This window comes from Cuculus canorus, chromosome Z (genome assembly GCF_017976375.1).
Source record: "Cuculus canorus isolate bCucCan1 chromosome Z, bCucCan1.pri, whole genome shotgun sequence".
NCBI classification, from domain to species: Eukaryota; Metazoa; Chordata; class Aves; order Cuculiformes; family Cuculidae; genus Cuculus; species Cuculus canorus.
In genome coordinates, this window is record NC_071441.1 from 13779480 (window position 1) to 13806950 (window position 27471).

General features: G+C 39.0%; 1 protein-coding gene across 4 annotated transcripts in view; it reads right to left on the minus strand.

Moving 5' to 3' along the window:
* Positions 1-22954, minus strand: part of TENT2 (terminal nucleotidyltransferase 2) — a 48827-nt gene extending 25873 nt beyond the window's left edge. Inside the window, exons 1-11 of one of the 4 annotated variants that reach the window (XM_054053888.1) lie at positions 22854-22935; positions 22197-22228; positions 21041-21232; positions 20287-20412; positions 17773-18022; positions 16522-16636; positions 16310-16401; positions 15718-15784; positions 10056-10125; positions 6350-6426; positions 2892-3020 (exon numbers count right to left, since the gene is read on the minus strand). In XM_054053888.1, coding sequence (XP_053909863.1) covers positions 2892-3020; positions 6350-6426; positions 10056-10125; positions 15718-15784; positions 16310-16401; positions 16522-16636; positions 17773-18022; positions 20287-20412; positions 21041-21195 — 1081 coding nt within the window. In that variant the 5' untranslated portion in view covers positions 21196-21232; positions 22197-22228; positions 22854-22935. Of the gene's footprint in view, positions 1-2891; positions 3021-6349; positions 6427-10055; positions 10126-15717; positions 15785-16309; positions 16402-16521; positions 16637-17772; positions 18023-20286; positions 20413-21040; positions 21233-22196; positions 22229-22853 lie in introns of those variants that run through there. The other 3 variants (XR_008447710.1, XM_054053886.1, XM_054053887.1) reach the window with 3 other exon arrangements.
* Between the last annotated feature and the right edge of the window lie 4517 nt (positions 22955-27471).

A 27471-nucleotide genomic window follows, 5' to 3' on the forward strand; every position in this document is an offset into this window, starting at 1 on the left:
GGATGGGGAGAGCCCCTATTGCTCAATACAAATCACAGGGCAACAAAACTTATCTCTCAGGTTACACGGTCCTACAGATAAGAAAAAACCCTGAGTATTCACATCCCACTCAAGCCTTAGAGCAGCTACAGAACTGTTAGAGCTCTCTTCATACTAAAGCTTTAACATCATGCCTTCAGCATGTTGGTTTTTTAAAAAAAACATTCGTCTACATAATTTACTAGGGGGAACGGTAATTAAATTCAGCACACAGGACTTTGACTTGTGACTCAATTTATCCTTCAGTCAAGGTCTCATGGGATAGGATGTTACGGAATCCTTTTTCCATAGGGACTAAGACTTGGAACAGCAGAATTCTCAGAACATGTTTGGGATATCTTAAATGAGTATAATGAATTAACCAGCAGGATTGCCAAGAAAATGATCACAGCTGTTTTAATACTATTTTTATTTTGTTTGTGGGTGTTTAGAAATATGCAAGAGCATCTTATTTCTGCAACATCTTGGATAATTTCCAGTCCTCTGCCAAACCAAAATGCAACAAAAGCTGAGCAAGACAAGCAATCAAGATTTTATCTGGGTTTGTATGCTATATCAGGTGGATGCAGTTAAGGGGACTAGTCACCATCTACCGCTAGCATTCACCACATGACTTTTGTTTTTCTTACTATACAAAACAGTTGGAGCTCTAACACGGAGGAAAGTTCCTGTACAAAACAATAATGTATCTAAAAAATAAACTCAAGCCACATTAAGCGTAAAGGAAAGAAATTTGCCTAGTGAAGACAGGGACACTACTAGTGCTAAAGAAATCTTTTATTTTTATCTTTTTCCCCTTCCCAGTTAACATCTTTTAGAAATTCTTTGACTAGGGCACAATCTACTTTCAGCAGCACCACATGCATGTAGCAGAAGTGAAACAAGAATAAAAAAGGTTGAAATATGCATGAGTAAGAATTCTCCAGATTAGAGGGTACAGAGCTAATTCTTAAATTTTCCTTGAGATCCATTGAACATTAGAATCTAAACAGCTGGTTGCTGGATACATGTCCAGAGCCACATTTCAGCCTTTTTCAGCAGAAAAGGCTGAAGAAGCACAGATATCAGGCTGTTCTTTGGTCTGCAGACCGCTGATCCTTCCCAGGCAGCTGACTAATCAATTTTGCCTGAAAAGGATTATTTGAACTTTTTCCCCCCTTCCTTAGACAGCTGTGGCAGCTGTCACAAATGGCTAAAGCAAATGCCCTCATGCTTGCAGGGCTGTTAACATTCTGGCAAGCCTACGCTTCCTCGTGACTCCTACTCTCTTCCCTTTCATGCCTTACTTTTACATACAGCTCAGTAATTGGCTACCCATGACATTACAGAGCACCAAATATAAGTCTCCAGAGTAACTCCAATACAATTAAATAGATTTGGAGAATAAATTTCCAAGTGAAAAGGCCTATTTTCATTAAAAGTGTAACACTATCACACGCTTATCAAGTCACCGCTAAAGACAGTCACTAACTGCTAGGTCCTGTAAGATACTTTTTCTTCTCTCTGGCTTATGCTTCACCTTTGCATAGGAGTTTTCATATCCAGTAGTTCCCAACATTTTCAGTCTTGTATCTAATAATCACTTTGACATTTTTGAGTTCAGTATCGTTTCATCTCCTCCTTCCTAGTATGCACCAATACCTCCATCGAAGTACTCAGTCACCTACACTACAGTTTCAGAGGTGTGACATTAGCTTAATTTTATTTTCTTTTAATAAAAACAAAGAAATCTATGGAATTCCACCATAGTACATATAAGGGGAAAAAAGCCTCCACATAGTCACTGTATAGATGACTTTATATACTACTGTCCTCATGATTGGTACATTAACAAGAAGAACACATGGGAATCAAAGAACCCAGAAGCAACCCAGCCAAATGGATCCCAAATACACAAAATGCCCTCCTAGGTCCTCTACTACAAATACTGTTCAACTGAAAGAAAGCCACCAGCTTGAGTCAAATATCATAAAAAGCCAGCTAGTACAGAGTGGGTATAGCATGATCTTGATACAAAAAACTAGTTGGCTACCCACTCTACAGCACGTATCTACATTCCAGGCCAAATAATTTGTCAGAGGAGCTAAACATGCTTTCTACCCGATTAAAAAAATTAAAAAAAATTAAACCCACAGAAACTGACAAAGGGGAAAAGTCTAAAATGAGAGCCTATGCAGTTTGTCCATAGATATGTCATAAAATGTTAAGAACCAGGTGTCGTTATTATAACAAGAATAATCAGTACAATTAAAAAAAAAAAAAAAAACAAAACAAAGGCATAGAAAGGCATACAAAATGAAGATAAGCAGCAAAATATACAGTCTATATGTGAACTGACAGGAATTAAGAAAATACTTCTACAGGCATGCTGTTGCACCAGATGTGCACTTCATGGGTTCCTTTTCTTCCTTTCTGAAGCCACTTCTGCCCCAATAACCAAGTAACTCACACTGAGCTAAACAATTTCTTAGATGATAATCCTTCCCCCTCAAAACAAAACCCCGAACTATAAAGTAAGCACACCCACTGAAATTATTACCTCTAGGTTTTCCCCTTTGTTAAACCACAGATTCTGTTAACTAGTGCTTGAATTTATTTTATAGTTACACAGTGTCCTGCAGATACATGGGTTTTTCTTTTTTTAACTTTATTAAACCTGGTAACTCTGCCTCTAGAGAAGAGGTCCACTTGTTAAAGAAAGATGCAGCACTAAGGAAATGGAGCAAATCCACTTTATTTTCAGATTTTTTTGTGGAAGATGACTCCTGCTGATGTTTAATTTTATTAAAGAGGAAAACTACACAAATATGAATTTAAAAGGGACAGTTTTAACAAGTAAAAAACATACTTACTCTGTAAATAGTGCAAAACCATCAATACCAGACTGTAGCTGCTCAAAGTACCACGGCTGGCATCATTTATACCATGAAAACTCGCCCACTTCTTAACAACGAGTACTAATGGACGAACTCGATTCTCAACTGCAAGTAAAATAAATACATATCAAAAAAAACACATTTAACTAGACAAGAATCAATGTTTGCCTCTTCTTGATCAACATGATACTCTTGTATTCTAAGGTTACCTTTTGCAACCATTTCATAGCATTTACTTAGTTATTCCACAAATACTACTCATCTTATAAAAAAAAAAAATTGCATTTGAAAAAAGTATTTTGAGTAGTTGAGTAGATCCACAAACACATTACAAGTAGTGCGCCAGGTAACTTGCAGATAAGGCAAAACGGATGCATCAGCCAATGTAGCAGTGTCACATTCTACTTTTAAGTTCTCCCCAACTTATTGTATTAATTATCACTGCACTCACCTGTTGCCAGCACAGACCATATCTATTTTTTTCTTATTACATAAAATTTGAGGGCAAGGAAAAGAATTCTCCAGATTAGAGGGTACAGAGCTAATTCTTAAATTTTCCTCAAAATCCATGGAAGCAGTAAGCCCTGCATACTACCATTATTTTTAAAATTGCCTTGTCCTCAACAGCTTTTTATGTAGATGAGATGTTAGATACAACATCCAATTAAATCATCACACATGGTTTTCATGAGGAAAGACATGAAAACAGTCATCTTCGAGGTATGATCTTGTGAATTTCTGAGGAATACAGCTAGCTTTCTAATTAAGGTACTAACACATCGTAGGGAGATGTCACTCATCACCACCTCCCAGAGACCTTGCAGCATACTTTATTTATTACTTGCAGATATGTGGAAGCACATCATGAGCTCAGTCAAGTGCCTTATAATGGCTTTACAATACCTTGTAAGTTCTGGAGTATCTTTTCTAATCTGACAACATTGTGCAAAGTTTTGTATTCTGCACATCAGGACAGGAATATTTCAACAGACAATTACTTCACCCAGGACAACAGACATCCTACAACAGCACCAGCTGGGGTACTCTCCGTTATTCCAAAAATCCCATTTTCTCACAACCTGTTTACAGCAGTTCAGCACACATGCCCTGTAAGTGGTACTCTTTTTCTCTGCATCCATGTCCTAGATCTAAAAGAGCCTCTTAGAAACAACAAAACTCCTTAGCACCGGTCACCTCATTCCCAGCATTACTGACCAGTGGCTGAACTAAAATAAATATGACCTTTAGTACAGTAACTGTCAGATGCAGAATTACTGTACAGACATCATATGAACATGTATTAACTGAAACAGGATTTTTCCATGTCAGCAGAATGCAAATAGGCTCAAATTCCAAATAGGATTCTGTGTGTGTGTCATTGTAGAAAAGATCTCTCTTTAGTTTATCTTAGTAAGACAAGGTTTCATCTGCTAGCGCCTGCAATAGCTATGTAATAAAGTCAGCGTGCAACATGGCCAGTAAACTTTTCCTGATACTTTTTCACCAGCCAACAAGACAACCCCTCAAGAAAATGCTCAATAATATCATTTGCTCAAAGGTCCAGCTTCCGCTAATTAAAACATAACCGCCATCAATTGCTGATTTAATTACAGACAAGCCTTCTTTCGCAAACAACCAATAACACAAGAGCATACACTTCAGATTCTAGCTCTCCTTATCTACCTACACTTTTTGTGGACATTCTGCTTCACTTTGCCATATAATTTTTGATGTTTACTGCAGCATCTATGCACCAATATAGAAGAGCTGATTAAAAAAAAAAACCAAAAAACCACAAGAGCATCCACAGAAGTATTTATGATTTATTTTTTTTTGTAATCATTCTCACTAACATAACCAGTCTCTGTTTGCCTGAGGATTTTATTTCTCTAAGAGAGCAAAGAGACCCATACATCTTCCACATAGTAGGCATATTGCTCAGGGACATGGTTGAGTGGCAGATCAGAATGGTTCAACTCAATTTAAGATGTCTTTTCCAACCTAGTGATTCTATGATTCTATTGGGTTTTTTCTCTCATGCAGAGCAAAGCCCTTCAACCACAAATTTAAGTGACCAAGCTAATACTTTTAATGCTATCCATCCCGGTTGTTGTGACTTCTAGATGTGAAGAGACATTCGGATAAAAGTTCCCACTTTTGACTGCCTTATATCACCCAAGAGTCTTTTGGTTCAGACGACTAGACAATGCTTGACACAGCTTGCGTATTTATGGAAGTCTAGCACATTGAAGAGATAATATTTTCAATCACAAGTTTCCCTTAAATACTCAGTCGTTGACCTCAAGAAAATAATATCTGTCCTGCATCAGGAGACAAAGTTTATTCTGCTAGACATATGAAAGTGAGCACCATGGCAGAACAGAAGAAAAGAAAGGACACTAGGACCACTTCCACTTTTTTTTTTCACATCTAGACTCTTGTCCACCCTACAGCAACTTACTGAGAGGAATAAGGGAAGTCAGTGGCAGATGTTAGGAACAACTATATCAACGTTAGACCTGCTGAAGTGACCCCTCACCTACAAGGGTGAACGACGGAGTATTTCCCTAACCTTTTTAAGCTTGGAGGGAAATTCTTCCCCAGGCATACATCTTCCTGGATGTATGAAGAAATTATAGCTAATCAGCTGATCCAGGACAAGGTTTAGACTCTCCTGGAAACATGAATATGGAACACTGAAACTACTCTGACTAAAATATTAGTGAAAATTAATTAGTAAAAGTAACTTCTACAGATAACTTCCTCGCCTAAGTAGAAAGGAATTCCTGTATGCAAGAACTGAAGAAGGTACTAAAGGAGGAACCACAAAGGAAAAATCATCCTAAATTAGAAGAATTAGCCTGAGGTCCACTCCTTTCGTATTTATCTGCCAAATGACATTGTGATGTTAATTAAGAAAACTTTAGTTAAGCACTAAGAGTGCAGTTCTTATTACTTCCCCTTCAGAAGTCTGTTTCACAATCTCTCCCTAAAATGCAAAGTCTTGAGTTAGTGTAAGATCTGCAGCAGTATTTTGGATTTTCAGTTGAAAGAATAACAGCATATGGACACAGCTAGCTATCAGCCACACATGCCTATCAATGGCTGTAAGGAATAAAATAAACTGGAGATAATATCACTAGATAAGAACTGGTATAACAAAGCTATATGTTCAGAATACTGAAGCAGTCCTTGTAGCAGATATGGGGACCTTAAAAGTATATTCTGAATATTACAACATTCAACACCTAGCCGACATATCAGTTTTTTCCATACATTTAGAGTAACAAGTTATCCTAGAGCTACCCAATATAGCTTGTTAGGCAATTATATATATAATAACCTAACATATTCAACTGAATGTTAGTAGTCTACGAAAATAGAAATGTTAAAGCCAAAGTTTATATGAATAAGAAAATACATTAAAAACTTACCATATGCATAGGTTCTCAGAAGGAATGTATTTCTTATTCCTACAACATTGTTTACATTCAAGTCAAACTCCACACAGCTATTGGAGAGGAGAAAAGAAAAAGAATCAAGCATGATGATATTCCACTTCAGAATATTTATTACTTATTTAGTGACAGAGGTAGAGAAACTTAACTTTAAGATAATAGTCTAGCAACTTTCTTCAAACACAGTTTTAACACTGCGATTTCTGCTCCTTTTTGTTTCTAGTACTCGAATTGCTAGTAGACTTGAATTCTGCTGTTATAAAAAATAATTGTTGTTTTACATAGAAAATACATGTAGATCCAAATTTAGACCCTAGGACAACAATAAAAATCCCAAACATATTTGATATAATTAATATTTCTCCCAGAGAGACTTTAATTTACTATGGTCAGCTATTGATGACAAAAGGATTCTCTGAGGTATCAGTTTAGGAAATCATGCCAATAAACTGAGGAGAACCGGAAGAGGTCAAAATGTAAAAGTCTCTTTTCTACAATGGTGGTCAAAAATAATCAGCAAGCACTTTGAAAGGAAAACTATTTATTAGTAAATATTGCATGTTTTATGATGATAGTTTTAATAACATTTTCATACTGTTAACAGCAAACAAGAACAATACAAAAATTACTACCTGCTTTATCTATGTCAGGCCCTACTCCAAAGTTTGAATTACATACCACATAAAGAGCTTAACTATTCCCAGTACTGAAGAAATAACATTAAATTAATAAGTAATAAGCTATAGCCAACACTGTGACTTGCAACAAGAAAAGCCTGTTATTGACAAAGAAGTAGCTATCCGCAATGTACAGCTATTTCCATTTTATATATCCAAGTCTCCATCACATAGCATTTGTTTCCCTGAATACTTCTTTGGATTTTCTCTAGTCATTGTTTGGGAACATGGACCTGGAATTTATTAAACTGGATAAAACACATTAATTTAATGCCTACAAAAGGGTTTTGACATAATTAACTACATTAAAACATGCTTTACAACAAAAATATTACATAATCTTAAACCTGAACTAATATTGAGCATGATTTTCTAGATGCTTTAAAAGCATAGTACACAATAGTACAGGAAATAAATTAGCTTGAGCTACTGCTTGACAGTTATAAAAATAAGCACAAACCCCAGTAAGAATATTAGTTGTATGTGGAAATATAACAAAGAAATGTGTGAAGCTACATGTGTAATTCCAATTAACCCTCACTGACAAGATCACTATTTACCAGCTGCTGATAAGCAAGTTCTATTATAGTTATTTTGTACTCCAATATGCACTTTTAATAGCTGTAGTTATAGCAAGTGAAAACGGTTTTGTATTGCTGGGATTCAAGCTCTAACAAAAGCACTAAAGGAGAGGAAGAATCAACTGTACATCAAGTGTAACAGAAGAGGAAGCCTTTGCATCCTCTGTAGCACAGAAATCTTGTTAACCAATCAAAGGCTTGTCTAGTAGCATAGCCAGTATCGGAATTGCTTCCTGGGAAGACTATAAAAGCCTAGATCTAAGTTTAAGTGCAATGGATATTAGCTTGTTATTACAGTGCTACTCAGAAGGAAGTAGGAAATGGCAGTTTTCAGGTATGTATGGACTATCGGCAACACACCAGGATCCAGATGCAGAGCTATCTCCCACTGAATGCTACTATTCTCTCCCAGCCACTGCACATCAAGTAAAATTACTTTCACATGAAGCTTGTCATGTTTAGTTTCTGTGCTAGGCTAGAAGGAGCTTAGTGCCCTACCCAATCCATTTTTCAAAACTTCTTCAGAAAAAAATAAATGAGTATCCATATAAGTATACACATGAGCCTACAAAAGACAGAGGCAAATAAAAGACTAGAAAGCGACAAATTGTTTAATTAAAAAGACAAAACATGGGTGGAGGTGACAGGTTATATAAGAGAAAAATAACTGGAAAGAGAAAAAAAACCCTAAAAAATAAACACAAAACCCAGCCCAAGTCATGTCATTACTCCATGCTATTCTCTTCCCCCCCAGAAAAAAAACCAGGAAACCAGATGGTGAACAGTACCGGTTTTGTTCTCTGAAAAATTTAACAGGCAGCTTCTAGTCTAAGAAAATTATAGTTTTATTTAGTAGGAAATACAGAATTCTTTAAATCCTGTCTGTAAGGTATAGGAATACCATGACTGTTACTGTTCTTTGCAAGTGACCGTCATACCGACTATAAATGCTTAACAAAAAGATTTCAACCTTCCAACATAATCACTTCCATACATCAGATTTCTTTTTAAAGTTTATTTTCTGATTTCAAATTAGAAATAATATTCTTCCTGTAATGCTATTACTTATCCAATACTTGTCCCAGGAATTTAACATTTAGTGTATCTATGAAAAAGACTAGCATTGTTGTATGCAGCTAAGCTATTTAACACAAATTATAGCTTGATGAGTTTAATACTTTCAGGAAGAATGGGAGATGTGCAGTTACAGAATAAAGCTACTAGATAGAAATTATTCACGTTTTTAAAAGGCAGGCAAGAATACATAGCAAATATGGGATATAGTGTAAATGAAAAAAAGCACCCTCACAAGTGTTATATAATTTCAGATGCAAGAAAAGCTTAAATAGATGACACAGTTCAAATTGTAAACATGACAGTCAGTTTTATCATAGCAGAGGCCCTGATAAAAGTATACTGTGATAAAAGCACATTGTGATATGCTTTTATAAAGAGGGGCCAGAGAAGAGCGCTCGTGTTTTTAAAAGACAGACAGGTTTGCAAAACTTTAGAAGCATACAGGCAGAATAAGATCGATACAAGATAGTTGTTCAAAGTCCTACTTACAAAAATAATCAAGCCATATTATTACAGGAAGTGGATACACAGAAACCTTACAAAATCTAAGCAGGAAGATAATAAAGGAAGATTTGAACATTGCACAGACTGCCAACCAATCTGAGTGTTTTCCACATTTTTTTTCCCCCTCTGTCAGACACTTTTATCACAGACAATAAGAAATACATTGTTCTCTGTCCTAAAATATCCCACTTGATTATTCACTTTCACGTCTTCATAATGAAGATACAATGAATACAGTAACATACAATGTCTCCACTTCTCTCCAGTTACATTCTCTTCTAAAAAAAGGTCACAGAATAGTACCTAACACTGAATAGAAGATGGAATACTACTTTGTTAAACACAGAATATCTCCCTAGAAGACAGCACAATATACTCTTGTAAAATAAACAAAAAAATTTTAATGAAGAAAATTTCATCACAAAAACTGGATTGTTTCAGTGTTGTTTATACAGTGTAAATGCTGTGAATTAGTCCTTAAGCAGCTCAGTAGTTAGGTTTACACCGCAAGCAAAATTATCTTTCACAACAGTTTTCTTTCAACCGCTGTTTTTCTGTCATGAACCACTTGTCAGCTGAAGATAACCCACAGAAATAAATGCTGCTACTAATGCAGATTGCAGAAACTAAACAGCATCTCCACCACAAGAGGTGTTCCAGGCCACCAAGGAAGTAAGCCGACTGCCACTGCACACTAGCTGTACAAAACTGCAAAACAGCTACAGTACAACACAAACATATAAAGCATGACTTCAGAAGGATTGCTCACATGGCCAGTCATCAACGTATAGACTACCTTCCCCTGGCAGAACCTAAAAAAATTATGTTGAGCATAATACTTGCCTGACTTTATCCCTGAACTTCACTATTGGCACTTTTGCTCGAATCAGATGAGGTCGCTCAATGTAGGTTGCTGAAAGAGAGAAAAATCTACTATTAAATTTCATGTAAGATGCTGATCTTAAAACAAGATCCTATAGTGGAGTCACATTGATTGATTTATAGCAAATAGTAGCTTATTAAATTTAGCAAAAATATTCTCAGGAGGGTTGTGCTAAACTAAGTAACCTCTAGCAAACTTCATAAAAAATGCAATCTAGGAAACTGCATGGAAAAAACATGCACTAAACATTAGGAAAAACATTCGTGGATTATTTTTCTGTGGGAAATATAATCAAAAATTTTGAGCTTAGGGAAGGCAGTTCTACAATACTTTCACTGAGCAGTACCTGTGATAGAAATCCTAAACAGTAAAAACTAACGTTCAAATGAAGGGTGCAAGAACACATCCATTTAGGATGGCCAGATACTACAGCCCAGCACTACACTGTAGAAATGTGATCAGCTCCATACTTTTTGATCATGTCTGGTTTGCTTACAGTTGAAATTATGTATTTTACTGATCAACAATATTAACATAACTTGCTATGCAGTGATCACGCTTGAAACTTCCTTTAAAAACTGTCTGTCTGATAAAGTACATATCAAGAAATGCATTTCCTAGCAAACGTTTACTGAAAACAAGACATCTTTTTCTATCAAAGATGGGATAAGCTTTTTTTGCCTTTTGCTTTAATGATGGTAGGACATGCAATAAATATACAATCATAGGACTGCACCTCATATGATTATTCACACAGCATAGACAAACAGGCTCAAGGCCAGACCTTCCAAATCCAGGCACAATTAGCTCTGCCAGAATCAAAGTATCACCAATGCAGCTCTGCAGTCAGCTCCCCAAAACTGTTGTGTCAGTCATTATCTGTGCTTTCCTTATTCTTGGTGATATCTCAGACTATATTTAGTAGTTGCTCATAACACTGAATGAGAAGCGCACCCAAGAAAGTAATGGAAGAGACAAAGAAGAGTAGAACCAACAGGTTACATGATACGAATTTAGGCAAAAGCAGCATTTCAATAATGTCTTCTGTTCCAAAATCTAGGACCACCAGAATTTGCCCATATATAATATCATACTTTTCCCCCTTGCTTTATATGTTAACTTCAAATTACCATAAATAAGTATGAAAATGCTAGAAGTAATACAGACTAAAATTAACCTTAAATAAAAGCTGTCCTCCACTTCTTGGCGGGGAGAAAGAGGCTTTTCTATCAGTTCGGATAGCAACCTCAATTAAGCAGTGCCATCTTCATTGCATTTGGATGACAACATCAGGTCTGGTAAAACTCTATTGTGCAATACTTAATAAACTATATTTTGGGTTTGGGGTTTTTTTAGGCTTTCAGAAAGCCATTTTAAGGATACATACATCTAGACAGATTTAATTTGAGGTACTCCTTTGCCTACGCTTGAATACGTTGTATAATCCTAAGCAACACACAGACCGATACTCAAAAAAAAACCCCTAAACCTACTAAAGTATGAATTTTCAAGGAAGAATCTTGCAGAACTCCAATCCACACTGACTGAAAATGCCATCTAGTAAAACCTACATAAGCGTCCCCTCTTCCTAGCTGCACCTGCAGATACGTCCAAGCAATCCTCCTCCAACATCCCAGAATATTCTTAAAGCAAAACCATAAGCATGTAGAGTTCTGCCTCCTTTCTCTTCACTACTAAATTTAAGACAAAGATGCTCAACACATCAGCACGTGGTAGACAATGGTGGGTATCTATTTGTGTGCCATAACAGTTCAACTTTCCTCTCCATAACCTTTCTCAAGTGCCCTTCAGAAGTTAACTGAATTCATTCTAGTGCCAATCCACTTCCAAACACATCCTTGTCTGTAAACGCCCCCCAACACTTGATGGAGGCTTGTGCCCATTTAGTTGGCTAAGAAAAAAAATAAATCCCAAAACATAATACAAATCTGTTTCCCAGAGTGAAACATGCAAAGAGCATATCAGAAGGCAGTAACTTGCTGCTGGTACCCTCTTCCTTGGCTCAAACTGATGACAGGGTTAATAGAATCTCTACTGTACATTAGATTGTCATACATAGAAGGGAAGAAACAGTCACAAACACAGTACCTGGCATTCTGAAATACATACGCATTGAGTAAGCGCCTTAGGAAACTGACTATCTGACCTTGAAGATAAGATCAGAGAGGCTACACCAAAATACACGTAAAGAATTCCACAGAGCTGCTGTGGAATTTTGGGCATATCTAGGAAAAAAGTCACAAATGCCATTTCAGCTGTAGTGAAAAAAAATCCCATAAACTAGTGAAAAAAAAAGCCAACCCATAACCACTTCAAAGAAGACTAAGCACCTTCTTGTAAATAACTTATTCATGCAGAACTTCAGATCAAACAGCTTAAATCTCTCTTTTCATCTAAAGAATACAAGAGCAAGAAATTATACAAAATATTAATCCCAAACATCGTATATGCCAGAAAGATCTTTGGCATCCTGCACATGCAGCCTGCTCTCACCGGCAGGGTTTTACTACAGTAATTGCCCTCACTGGCAGGGTTATACTATAGTAAGAGGAACTGAGTGACACAGAAGTCTGAATCCAGAGTCATGAAGAATCTAGGAGGGTACAACCCACCACAGGATGAATTAATTGTTCATGTTTGGAATTCGCTCACCCACTCGCATTGTCCTTCAAGGTCATTCACTTGAGTTCAAGTTCAGTTTCTTGTCCTAGCTGTTGCACATTCCTGACTAGACAACCATCAAGCAGAGTCCACAGTGATATCCTAATCTCAATACTACTGCACCTTAGTTTGTGTAACTAAGCAAAACCAAGCTCTTTGTTATTTAGTGAGACAGTAAACACCAGTAAACCCATCACTGCTAAGCTGTTTCTCAAATGAATACTGCCTAGAAGAATCTGAAGGGAGTATACAGTTTGACTTTTACTCTCAATGGTTCGGATTACACTTTCTTCAATATGCTGTAGCAGTTATCACCCCAAATTCATATTTCATGTTTCACACTTCTGAAAGACATTGGCTTAAGTGTACAGTTCTGGGAATGTTAGCCAATACTGTAAAACACAGATATGTGCAGGTATACTAACAAATAAGTCAAAAAGTTACACATACTCTGCTTGTCTTCAAAACAGATGATATATTTCTGCTATCCTTACATCAGTGTACTCCAGGAGAAACATAATGCATGCCTTTTAGACTAACACGTCCCACAAAAGCAATGAATAAATATCAGAAGCTTTTTCCTACTTTACTCTGACTAGACTATTCAAAAAAAGAATACATCTTTATTTCAGTCAGTATTCTAGATGAGAATAACAACACAGAAAAGCCTCTGTTCTAAACTTCAAATCTGATGGGCTTAAATTCCTTGCTCACACTTTTCTAAGACTAAAACTGAAATAAGCTGAAACTCAAATAAATTTAATCCACTTCCCAAACCTCCTAGAATGAAACACTAATATAACAATCACAGTTAACTGTATATAAAGCATAAAAGGGATAGCACTTGAAGTTCTGAGAATCAGTTACCTAGAACAAAGACAAATTGTGAAAGAGACTGACGTAATCAGCACTTGGAATGCTTCCTAATTTTATAAAAGAATCATGGAATTAAGGTGAAATAAAAAAAGAATCATACTCTTCTTATAGTCCTTATTTTGGAATAATAACTTTGGACTGTCCAGAAGATTCATGTCGTTTAGGCTGTTAAAAAGCATATGCAAAAAAACCCAAAACAATTCTGTTGGAATGAAATTGCAATTCTTAAAGAATGTTGGTATAGACAAATTTTAACACTTAACATTTTGACATTCTGGATGACAGCGATTATATTTGCCTAAATAAGCTTTAATCAAAAAAACTTGGCAACCCCCTTCTTTAAGAAGTACCAAACTTCAGCATAGTTGTGCTACAGCCTGTAAATGAACTAAATCCAAATGGGAAGACACATATGGCAAAGCCTTTTCATTTTGAACCAGGTGAACATTTCAAACAACTTTTATCTGCCAGCTCTACCCGCAGAACAATCACACACAAGAGCAAGGACAGACAGGTAGGTATAGGAATACATGTCCATAGTGATTTTAAAATCATGAAGAGATGATCTAAGAAGTCTACATACCACAACTAAAAGAGTTTGATGGGAGCAGTAATATCAGCAGTGTTTTGTCCTGCCTCATCTTTCAAAGAACATTTTGATGATATAACCTGATCAAAGGAACTTGCAAGATAACCAAGGATTAGGAAAGCAGAATTAGCGAAGCATGACAAATGAGCAATGGCACAGACAGCACTTTCAGGGGTTGCTTCAACATGACCCCCATGTCTGATACTTGCATTCTCTTGACAAATAAACTTGATTTTGTTTGAAGCTCTGTCACAGAACATAACTTCTTGGGAAACAAAAAAAAAAAAACCAAAATAAAGGGGTGATAGTTTATTTAGATGTTCCTTTTTTGATCTTTGACAACACAACTATTTTATCACTGTGCTTCTCAGAAGCACTGGAATGACTTGCATCCTAGGCAAACCCAGACTAAGTTCTGGACCCTTTATGCAAGCACCAGTATACAATAGTAACAAGCCATTAAATCTCAGATGTCTATTCTGTGATGGATCCATCAAGTCTCTCTTCAGTAAACTGTTGAAATCTGGGTATACACACTTGCCAGTAAAGAAATCTTCAAGTCTGCATTTAAATTTAAGGTTTGCTCCTTTTACCATTGTAAGATTGTTCAGAATAGTAATATAAGCAGTGGCATAAAGGAATATATCACAAATATGAGGCAAAGGGACACAGTCATTGATATAAATAAATGACAGGGTCTTTTATAATTCAAAAGATGGTACAAAAGCCTCTTTGAAGTAGGAGGCTTTCATGTTTAAGACAAGAACTGCCCATGGGAATTCTTCATCTGAAAGGAGTCCAAACAACTTATACGAACTATGAATTGACCTTGTTCTCCTATATGTGCTGGTATGGTCAACGTTTAATATCTCCTTCACTAGGCACCCAAGTTAATTATCCTACTGGAATCAAGGCTCCCCCCGAAATATCAGTTACTTCTAGGTAACTGATTCTCAGAACTTCAAGTGCTATCCCTTTTATGCTTTATATACAGTTAACTGTGATTTTTATATTAGTGTGGAATCCTGGGAAGTGGATTAAATTTATTTGAGCTTCAGCTTATTTCAGTTCTACAGAGTCCACTGTAGGTGACATCTTATTTTACAAATGCTTAGAATATTGTCCCTATGAAGGCACTCCAACCTAAAAGAGTAGTCAGGGTTCACTAACAGAAGTTTCCCTTAGAGAAAACTACTTTCCCCCTGCCCAACTGTGGTCCACAATTCAAAAGTCATCTTAGATACTAGATACCCATTTTTGAAGTCCACTGGTTTGCAAGGCAACTGTCTTTTCTAATTAATATCCATCCACCCAAAGATAAGTAAAATTACTAACTATTCATAGCTTTTTTTCCAAGCAATACTGTGATTAGAAGCTAGAAAAGATACAACTACATAAATTTGTTACAACTGTGCATCAATACTTCTTCCAGAATTGCCAATAATCTTACCACCTCACTGTAGCCATGAACTTACAAAGTTTAGTACTGAAGAGTTTTTGGACTAAGCTGAGTATGTGTCTTGCTTCAGTCTTCTGATTTACCTGAAATATGGTATTAAAATTAAAGAAAAAGGTTGATATCTCTCATTTAGATGTTCCAGGTAAGCATGCTCTAGTTTTCAAATAGAATTAATTCTCAGAATAAGACACGAACATATATACCAACACATTCTGCAGCCTACTTATACATTCAGTGCAGCAAGAAACTGAAAGACAGCACAACTCGTATTCAATATGCAAAGTTACTACCAGACATTCACAAAGTGTGTTAAAGTTCTCTAAACAACTCCATTCGTTATTCTAGGTAATTTACTTCTCTGTTTCGCTGTGCTTACTGAGCGGAGGCAATGCTTACTTTTTGCATGTTTTGTTGGGTTTAAGGGTTTATCAGATTAATATTTGTAACAATATTGTGCACACAGTTCATAGCTATGATGAGTGCAAAAATATGTCCTTAAGAAACAAGAGGTGAAATCCTTTTGATTTACTTTGGAATTCAGCCCGATAAAAGCACATACCTTTTAAAAACAGACTTTGTTTTAACTACGTGTGTTTTAAACTACTTACTGGTTCTTCTTTAACAACGAGGCACAGGTCACCATCACTGCTACGAGTGCCAAACCCATTCAGTGAGGACCCAACCAAAAAAAGTCTGCTCTCTGTAACAGAAGAGCCGCAGGATAAAAACTGATGTGATGTATTATAATTTACTAGGAAGGAAAAACCATAAACCTGAAGAACATTCAAGCTGAGATGAAGTAATTAAATTCACAACATACGTGGAAAAATTCGCTGAATTTCTCTCTGGAGTTCTGTTCTGCAGAGTTCTTTTCTGTTCAAATCACAGGTCTGTTGCTGACATGCGCGAAACATCTCCAAAACCTGCTTACTTAACTTGACACACACATTCAAAGAATAAAGATACACAGAAGTGAACATCCTTTCCCGTCAGAGATGCAATACATGAAACACAGAAGACTGCATTTAAAAAACCCAAACAAGTCAAGCATCACTTCACGCAATCTATTCCCATTGTCGTGAGTTTTACTGCACTTGAATTCACATTAGATAATTCTGAAATAAATTTCCACATAGTTTTTAAACATAAATTTATTCAATCTGTTATAATAGAACACATAATTCAATCTGTTTCTGTTTATCCGCAGAACATAATTTTGCCTCATCAGTATCCGTAGCCTTTCAGGGAAAGAGCAGAGATATATTCTGCTGATTTTAACATCAACAGTTTGCCTACCAGTAACAGGAAGGGGAAAAAAAAAACAACTAAAATTTATTTCAGTTAGCTTTCTTCTTTTTAGGCCACAAAAAATATTAAAGAAATAGTCAGATGTTTGGTGAAAGAAAGTACTAACTGTTTCTCTTTCACAACACTGTTATATGGTATAATCAACAGGCTAAAAAAAAAAAATCTTCCTTCATGTTGGTGCAGATTAAGTATGAAGACTGATTTGCCACTTGCTTTATTTTTTTAAAATTAAAAAAGAGAAAAACCCAGAGTTCTAACTCCACTGTCCATCTACAGAAGACACCCTCTTCTATATTCTGGAACATCTAGGACAGTAAGTTTTATGCCTTCTGAAGAGAGGCATGGGACACCTTCAGCAGTCCAATACTGTATTTATTCAGAATGGGCTTCTCTGACATTACTAGGGTGGCTTTATTTCATCAGGATTCATTCAACCTCATAATTATGTGACAAGTGGACCATCCCTCCAATTTCCACTCCCCGGCGCAGACATATAGGTTTCCTGACATTAGTAGGGCAACCAAATATCACAAGTAAATCCCTACCCCTCAAAAATGCTCCAAACCCCAAAACACCTAAAGAAGCTATACAGAACCATAGCAGTGGCTATGTTTATTGATATTCCTTCTAATAGCAGCTCAGTGATGGAGACCCCACTACACTATCAAAGAACCTTGCAGAAATTTTCATGGTCTCCCGTAGCACTGTTGGATTCTGTCTACTGAGGCAGCAGAAGCAAAGCACAGGTGTAGAAATATAGTACCTTATCTTTGGCCACAGGGAGACTGGTTTCTATATGGTCTGGAAAAGAAGTATCTTGCAATGGAGGGACACAGCCGGTTATATCCGCCGTGCAATGCGCACGAGGGTGCAGAGATTGAATTGATCCTGGGAAAGAGAATCTACGTTCTTCTGGTAAAGGCACTGCTTGCTTAACTACAGGTGTTTCAGACTGTTGGGAATGAAACCGCTGCCGTTTGACATCTTGCGGAACTCTATGTTCTCCTACTCTCCTAAAAATTGGGGAAAAAAAAAAAAAACAAAAGAGAAGAGGGAAGAGAGAAATTCCTCTAGTTAGCAAGGTCCTGTGATCAAAAGACAATTGCTACAAATCACAAATTCCAATGCTTAGTTAGTGACTATTACACTAACAGCAAGTATTCTACAAAACAAACAGCATGCCCATCCTAGATATTAGGTGAAATAAACCTGGAATGAGAAAAGAACACACAACTGCAAGAGTACAGCTACCCTTGAAGTGAATTGATGCAACTGCTTTACAAGAGTGTCTATGTTAACCAACTGAAACCTGAGCGGCAAGGTCAGTTAAACAGGACAGCTCAGAAAGTTGGTCATATTATTCTGGCGACAAGATTTTTTTTTTTAAGAGATACACAGACTACATAAGGGTATTTTTCTTTTAAATCAACATAAGTACAGCAAGAAGTTTTGTGAGTTCTGAATACCCACTGATGAATAAAATAAGTTTAGTAGTGGAGAGGGGAGAAAAAAAACCCAGCTCATCACAATAGCCATTCAAACGTTGCATTTGTCTGTGTCTTAGGTGATGTAGACAGTAAACTGTGTAATCTATGCAAAAAAGAAACACTATTCATTTCAGAAATCAAGCTAACGCTTGCATTAAGCTACACAGGTCATAAAAATAACATCTCATTTTCAAACACCAGTCTGTATCTCCTCATTAGGTCAGTTATCACAGGAATTTAAGTATATTTGAAGAGATATAGTGATCTTACAGAGAGCCCCTAGGCACCTGAACTCTTCTTTAAGAAAATGTTGTACTGAAAGGTGTCCATTCATAGCAAAGAATAAGAAGAGGATATTCACGTTTTGTTTGAACATCAAGTGTTCCATAAAGTTAGCCAGTTTGGGGTACTCACATATTTTTTAATTAAAAAGCACGAAATCAAATGTTCATATGTATCAATGAATAAACTATTAATAAAACCACAGTCATTTCTTGTAGTCAGAAAACCTGGCATCAAAGTAGTTTGGGGGCCAGGACAGACAGTATTATCGACAATAAAAATGAACTGAAGAGACCTCCAGTCATCATTTCAGTATTCAAGCCTGAGAGAAGTTCTGATATATTACCTAGCCATAATCTTAAAGAAACCCATCATCACAGAATCACAGAATAGTTTGGGTTGGAAGGGACCCTAAAGATCATGTAGTTCCAACTCTCCTTCCATGGGCAGGGACATCTCCCACATAATGTAAGGTTAAATCAAAACATCATGCTGTTTCAACCTATTTTGACAGAGAAAATCTTGCATGAACTCATGTTCAGAAAAATATCTTAAGAGCCAACTCGGGATCTAAGGATTAACTAGTTAACTGCACTCTCCTAACACAGCATAGCTTTCCATAAATCAGACTGGTCAACAGGAAAACATGCATGTCACATGAAACCAGGAACTTCTTTAGCTGATCTTATAGCTACGTACTCAACTATAACTTGATATCATATGCTTAATTGTACCTATTTTCTTGTCTGTTAAACCTGGAAGAGAAATAGCACAAAGGAAGCGGTTTTGCGAGCAGATTACATAAAGCTTCCCTTCTATCAGCAGATTCACAGAATTATTACAAACACATATAAACTACTATTCCTGAAGTGATAATCAGTGGTTCTATTCTAGAATGTTAAAAGAAAATAAAACCATATATTCATCTGAAATCCCTCTATTTCACTCCTATACTTTGTTGCATCTGATGTAACAGAAGAAGTTAAGTATATTCAAGTAAGCTCAGTTATTTGAAAAGCAGAAAAACCAAGTTTTCATGAAATTCCTCTTAAAAATAATAACTTACATATGTTTGAAGTTAGCACGTTGTATTTTAAAAGTAAAGCATCACATAATTAATAAAACCAGGAGGAACATCTAATGTGTCATCAGAAAACCATCACCATTCGCAGAAAACATCAAGTCTTACTCTTAACTTGACAAATTAACAGAAAGAGAATATTCAGTTAATTGACATAAACCCTCTTACAGTCAGGCACACACCATCTACAATGCATTACAATCCTAAAACAAAGCACTTAAGCCACAGTTCTGTAAGCCACAGCTATTGAAAGAGTCATTCAAGAGTACAAAAAATTGTCAAAAGCAGTTATATGAATGCTTCGAAAAGCGTTAACATGGCCTGTTTCATCAAAAACCCACTTTGTTCAGTACTCTTGCAATTCCTAACAAAATTCAAGTTGCACAAGAAATTGTCAGAATTAATCATATGCACACAAAGAACTTACTTTCTTCCTCGGAATGGTATGGAGGCATCAGGCGTTTGTGCTAGACTGCCATTTCCATAAGTCATTGTTTGCAGTTTAACAGCTGGAACAGCTGTAAGATCCCCACTCAAGCGAGCCCTGGAGAGACTACAGTCCGTAATTGTTATTCACACGACAACTAAAATGCTTTCTAAGAGTTGGCAGTTTTTCTTAAGTGACTATGAAGCTCAGCAAGTCCTGGCATTTTTTTTCTAAAGCAATATATCTGTCTTTTCAATCCAAAATGAAAACATCTTTCCATATTTAATAACACTTTTCATTAAAAAATAGAAGATGGTCATTCTTCAAAGCTCACGTGTAGTAAGAGATTATCAAATAAATTAAGCTACTGTTAAACTTAGAAGCATCAAGAACACTATAGCATCTCCAAATCTAGTCCCAGGAATAAATATTTCTTCCCCTTCTCACCTCCTCCCCTGTCTTCTTCAGTAGAGGAGTACAACTGAAGATCTTCAAAACTAAACTGTGCATTAAGTCTAACCAGTGCGACAACATCTCTCGCACGTTACGCACAATGCAAGAGAGCATTAAAATCTGCAGGTCACCAACAGAAACTATACAGTTGTTTCATATGTGACACCTTATTTTGTACAGTTTAATACAGTTTAATGTTAAAAACAGTGAAAAACATCTTTCATAAACAGAAATACCTCTCTCAAGACTATTAATTCTCTTTTTCAACCCAATTCCCACTATCAAATCTTACTGTACTTACGCTGCATTCTGAAAACTAAACTGAGCATCAATAATTTGCTGGTGAGAGAGAAGATTAGGTGGTGTGTTAAGAGGAGACTTATTGAAGAAATTATTCTGTTGTTGATGTTTTGGCAGGAAGGGTGGACAACCCATGTTGGATGAATTGGGGAACATGCTCCTTTCTACTTGAAGTGAACATGTATCCTTTTGCCTACATTAAAATAAAAAAAATGAAAGCTAAATTAGGCAACAAGAAATACTAGGTATCTTTTAAACTCCTGGTTTAAAAATACAAATTATCTAGAAAATATTACCCTAAATTAAAGGAATTGTGATTGTGAGCTAGTTTTATCTCCTTTCTGGGCAAGACACTAAATAAAAATACTATGCACTCTTTACATTTCACAATAAGTATTAATTTATATTGAAAAACAGATTTTTATTTGCTCCCCTCCATTTTTATTTTAGAAAAATTATACTACACAGGATATAGCATTTTGCATCTCAAGGAAAAGTAATAAGTTTTTACAGTGAAGTACGTTTCTTATTTCAAACATTCCACAACAAGGTTCACAATACAGGGAATGAAGCACTCGAATTCAGCATAAGAACACATAGATGCAGCTGATCATGAACCGTAAGCAAATGTTTTTTTTACCATTATATGGTATACAAAGAAGCAGCCAAATGATAGATGACAATCACTAATACTCTGCATATCAATATTTACCCAATAAGTGCAATACAGGGATTCAAATATTTGAGAAAGTTTTTTGGAACAACTTTAACTCAAGCATTTAGAAGTCATAAGAGCAACAGGGCAGGGAAATATTATGTATTTGTGGGAGTTATATTGGGGGTGTTTACTTTCAATTCTGCTAAAGAAACAAAACCAAACTGCGTGACACGAGAGTCACCATTTAAGCTGACCGGTATTTATGTGCAGCGCCAGCTCTCCCTTATGTGCCTAGGCCAGGCAAGTGATGCACCGGCTGTTAAGACACCTCACTCATGTCTCAGCAGACAGGCACTCTCAGCGTCACACACTGTACGCGCAAGCGCTTCATGGAGACAAAACATAGAATCACAGAACATCCCGAGTTGGAAAAGACCCACAAAAATCATCGAGTCCAACGTGCATGAAACAACATCCATAAGACAACCCCAACACTCACACTATGTGTCTGAGGGCACTGTCCAAATGCTTCTGGAATACAGAATCACAGAATGGTTCGGGTTGGAAGGGACATCAAAGATCATCCAGTTCCAAACCCCCTGCCATGGGCAGGGATATCCCACTGGATCAGGCTGCCCAAGGCCCCATCCAACCTGGCCTTGAACACCTCCAGGAAAGGGGCAGCCACAGCTCCCCTGCGGGGCTGTTCCAGCCCTCCTCCACCCTCCGGGGGAAGCACCTTTCCCCAGTACCCACCCTGACCCTCCCCCGGCACATCTTCCCACCGCCCCTCGGATTCCGTCATTGGCCGCCAGCGAGCAGAGCTCAGCGCCAGCTCCTCCTCCTCCCCCCAAGAGGAAGCAGCGAGCTGCGACAAGGTCGCCCCTCGGTCTCCTCTGCTCCAGGCAGAACCGACCGAGCGGCTCGGGCCGCTCCTCAGACGCCTTCTCCTCCACCCCACCCGGCCGTTCACCCGCAGCAGAGCCGCGCTCGGGACTACGGGCTGAGTGGCAGAAGCCATGCGGTGCTTGTGGCCCCTGAGGCTGCGGGCAGCGGTCACCGCCGCTTGGGCCCCTCCGGGTGCCCGAGGGGGAACGCGCGCCCCCGGCCGGCGCCCCGCCCCCCGCCGGACCCTGCTCGCGCGCCGCGGACTCACGCGGGGCTTGGCGGGACGGCGCGCGGCCCCGAGCGGCGCCCCTCGCGCGCGCCGGAAGCGGCTCCTCCGCCCGGCCGGCACCGCCCTCTCACCCGGACGTAGGGGGCCCCGCCCCGCCCCGCCGTGCGCGCGTGCGCCGCGCGGAGCCGGAAACGGGGGCCGAGGCGGTGTCTGCAGCCTCGAGAGTGGTGGGTGGGAGGGGGAGGGCTGCGGGTGCCGGTGGGCGGCAGGGGTGACGTGAGACAGCGGTTGCCAAAGAGGCCAGCGGCTTCTTGGCGTGTATCAGAGACGGCGTGGCCGTCTGATCCGTGGCAGTGCGGAGGGATCATAGAATCATAGAATAGTTTGGCTTGGAAGGGACCTTAAAGATCATCCAGTTCCGACCCCCATGGGCAGCGACACCTCCCACCAGATCAGGCTGTCCAAGGCGTCATCGAGCCTGACCTTGAACACTTCCAGGGATGGGGCAGCCACAGCTTCCCTGGGCAACCTGTGCCAGTGCCTCACCGCCCGCATGGTGAAGGAATTCTTCCTTATGTCAAGCCTATATCTGCCCCTTTTCAGTTTATACCCATTGCCCCTAGTCCTATCACTACAAGCCTTTGTCCCTCCCCAGCTTTTTTGTAGTCCCTTCAGGTCCTGGAAGATTGCTGTAAGATCTCCTCAGAGCCTTCTCTAGTCTGAACAACCCCAACTCTCTCAGCCTGTCCTTGTATGGGAGCTGTGCCATTTTTCTGATTGTCCTTGTAACCCTCCTCTCGACCCATTTCAACAGTTCTACATCCTTCTTATGTTGAAGATTCCAGAACTGGACACAGTACTCAAGATGACGTCTCCCAAGAGAGGAGTAGGGCAGAATCACAAATCATAGAATGACTAAGTTGGAAAAGATCTCTTAGATCAAGTCCAACCATTCCTATCTGCCACTAAACCATGTCCCTGAGCACCTCATCGACCCGTCTTTTAAATACCTCCAGGGATGGTGACTCAACCACCTCCCTGGGCAGCCTCTGCCCATGCCCGATGACCCTTTCTGTGAAAAATTTTTTGCTGATATGGAGCCTGAACCTCCTCTGGTGCTGCTTGAAGCCGTTCCCCTTTGTCCTGTCCCCTGTCACTTGGGAGAAGAGGCCAGCTCCCTCCTCTCCACAACCTCCTTTCAGGTAGTTGTAGAGACCAATAAGGTCTCCCCTCAGTCTCCTCTTCTCCAGGCTAAACAACCCCAGTTCCCTCAGCCATTCCTCGTAAGACTTGTTCTCCAGTCCCTTAACCGGCGTCATTGCTTTTCTCTGGACATGCTCCAGAGCCTCAACATCCTTCTTGTAGCGAGGATCCCAGAACTGAACACAGTATTCGAGGTGCGGTCTCACCAGTGCTGGGTACAGGTGGAGAATAACCTCCCTGGATCTGCTGGCCACACCATTTCTGATACAAGCCTGCTGGCCACGCTTCTTTTGATGCAGGCCAGGATACAGTTGGCTGCTGGCTGCCTGGGCTGTGAGTGCACGTTGCCAGTTCATGCCGAAGTCCTTCTCTCCCGGGCTGTTCTCAATCACATCATCCCCATCCTGTACCGAAACTGCGGATTGCCCCAACCCAGGTGTAGGACCTTACACTTGGCCTTGTTCAACTTCATGAGGTTCACACAGGCCCACTTCCCCAGCCTGTCCAGGTCCCTCTGGATGACATCCCATCCTTCTGGCGTGGCAACTGCACCACTCAGCTTGGTGTCATCTGCAAACTTGCTGTGAGTGCACTCAATCTCGCTGTGTATGTCATTGATGAAGATATTAACCAGCACTAGTCCCAGTATGGACCCCTGAGGGACACCACTTGTCATGGATCTCCACCTGGACATCAAGCCATTGACCACTACACTTGTCTCCCTGTACTCAACACTGGTGAGACCACACCTCACCAGTACAGTTTTGGGTCCCTCACTCCAAGAAAGACATAGAGCTACTGGAGTGTGTTCAGAGGAAGGCAATGAATCTGGTGAAGGGTGTGGAGCAGAAGTCTTACGTGAAGCCACTGAGGGGACTGGGGTTGTCTGGTCTGGAGAAAAGCAGTCCAAGGGGAGACCTTATTGCTCTCTACAACTGCCTGAAAGGAGGTTGTAGTAAGGTGGGTGTTGATCTCTTCTCCCAGTTAACAAATGATAGGACAAGAGGAAATGGTCTGAAGTTGCACCAGGGAAGGTTTAGATTGGATATTGGATAAAAAGTTATTCACCGAAAGACTGGTGAAGCATTGGAAAAGGCTGCGCAGGGAAGTAGTAGAGGCACCATCCGTAGAAGTGTCCAAAAAGCATGCAGATGTGGCACTTCTAGACATTGTTTAGTAGGCACAGTGGTGTTCAGCTGATGGTTGGACTCAGTCTTAGAAGTCTTTTCCAACCTTCATGATTCTATGATGCTGTAAGTGTCTTGTCTGGCAGTGATGGCCTCCTCACGCTGATGAAGGAGTTACAGGCTCACAGTGCCTCTCCACTGACAGCTGGTTCTGGCTGAGGCCAAAAGGTAGGTAGAGCACTGTGGGTATTTGGATTTCTGAAGTTATTGACCAATGGTAACTGAACTGCTGTTCACAAGAGTGTCAAAAAGATAATATTTCAATAATTAAATTAGGACTTGGCCACCAGAGATTGTAGGTGTGCTAGGATTTAGTAGGCATGTTAGTATTGTGTTGATGGTTGGACTTGATACTTAGAGGTCCTTTCCAGACCTAATGATTCTATGATTCTATGATTTTATAAATCTGAAGTCAAGAGTGAATTAAAATGTTTGTACCCTGATGGGTAAGGATTTCAGAAGATATATGAGCCAAATCAAGTTTGATACCTTCCTCTGGAGAAGGACAATTACCCGAAGTGGACTCTTGGCATTGAGTAGATAGCAAAACAATGAATTTGCACACACACAGAAGCTTCCACTTTAGAGAGGGAAGGGGCAAGCTGAGGGCTGGCTCTGCTGAGAGCTTCTTGCTTGAGGGCTTGCTCAGCTGAGATCTTAAACAGAAGATGAATAGTATAATAGAACTTTAGTTTCACAAGAATCTCACCACTGCCCAGTTATGCAGGACTTTGATTTTCATCTGGAACTGAGCCCTCTCTATATGCTCTTTGTTTGGAATCGAAACCTAACTTTCCAGCTTCTGCTTAAGGCAGAAGCTTTGTGTCTTCACTGTTGCAGTCAGTGATACAAGTCTTGGTATCTGGACTTCTACTTCATAGAATCATAAAATCATAAAATCATTTGGTTGGAAAAGACCTTTGAGATCATTGGGTCCAACCATACCTGTCCATATCCCTGAGAACCTCGTCTACTCCTATTTTAAATACCTGCAGGTGACTCATCCAGCTACCTGGACAGCCTGTTCCAGAGTCTGATAACCCTTTCAGTGAACGGGTCACTTGGCCCATTCAGACAGTGTTCTCACACTGTGTGATCACTCTTCTCACCATTATCTATCCATTAACCAATAACATACCATTCTTCAGGGCTTCTCACATTTGCCATGTATTTATTTATAACAAATATGATCTGATACAATTAATATGCTTAGTAACAGGCAGTGTTTATAGCATTGTATTAAGCACCAGCATTTTTTATACAGTGAACAGGAAAAAAACAAGATTTAGAAGGGCATTTACCTAAGTAAAGTACCTTGTGTTGCTATGTTTTGCCTTGACTCCTCTTCCTCCACTTCTTGGCACACGGCACCCTGGTGTTTTGTATGTGCCTTAATACAGATAGAAAATCTAACCCTTTTTTTGGAACAGTGTGTTCTCTCTTAAAGATTTTTCCCCATGTCTTACCTGCATCCACTTGTCAAGATAGCTGCACATTTCAGTGAGGCACCCAAAATAACCCAATGTTTTACAAATAGCCAACAACCTTCTGAGATAAATATCTGTGCGTTGACATGCTGAGAGCTGCTCTATTTTTTTTTTTCAATATGTGCCTTCTTCCTTCCTGACCCTGACTGTGATCTCAGAAAGTGAACGGGTTAGATTCTTTTCTGTCAGAATAGACCTACAAAGCTTTACTTCTGGTTTTAGTCATTCAAGCAAAGAATTAGACCAGCAGTCAAGAGATACTCAGATGAATAACTGTACGACAAGGAATTTGAGAACTAGCACTAGAGATGCCACCAGATATCCCAAAATAGAGTAGGATTAGTGTAGGACAAGGCCTGACAGGCAGTGGAAAAACCCAAAGTACAGAAAGATTGTTTAAGGGGGATGTGTTGGATAAGCTTGGCCACAGACCTTGGATAAGCTAAAAACAAGAACTCCCCTCAAGAAAAGAAGAGCAAGGAGTAACAGCTATTTGGGCTACGTGCAAATGGCATAGCAACCATCTAGATGGGAGGAAACCTTGTTACTGTCGAAAGAAACTAATGACCTGCAAAAAGAGTAGATATCTGTAGCTATGCAGCAATGCTAAATATTAGCTCATACAGCAATGGACTATAACCAATCAGTGTGAAACACGTCGCTTGTAACTAGTATAAATATATATTAAGAATACAATAAAATCGACATCTTGCTTGCATCAGGCTGTGTCCCGTCTCTCAATCGCAGCAGATTAGGACCAAATATTGCTTTAGAATAAAA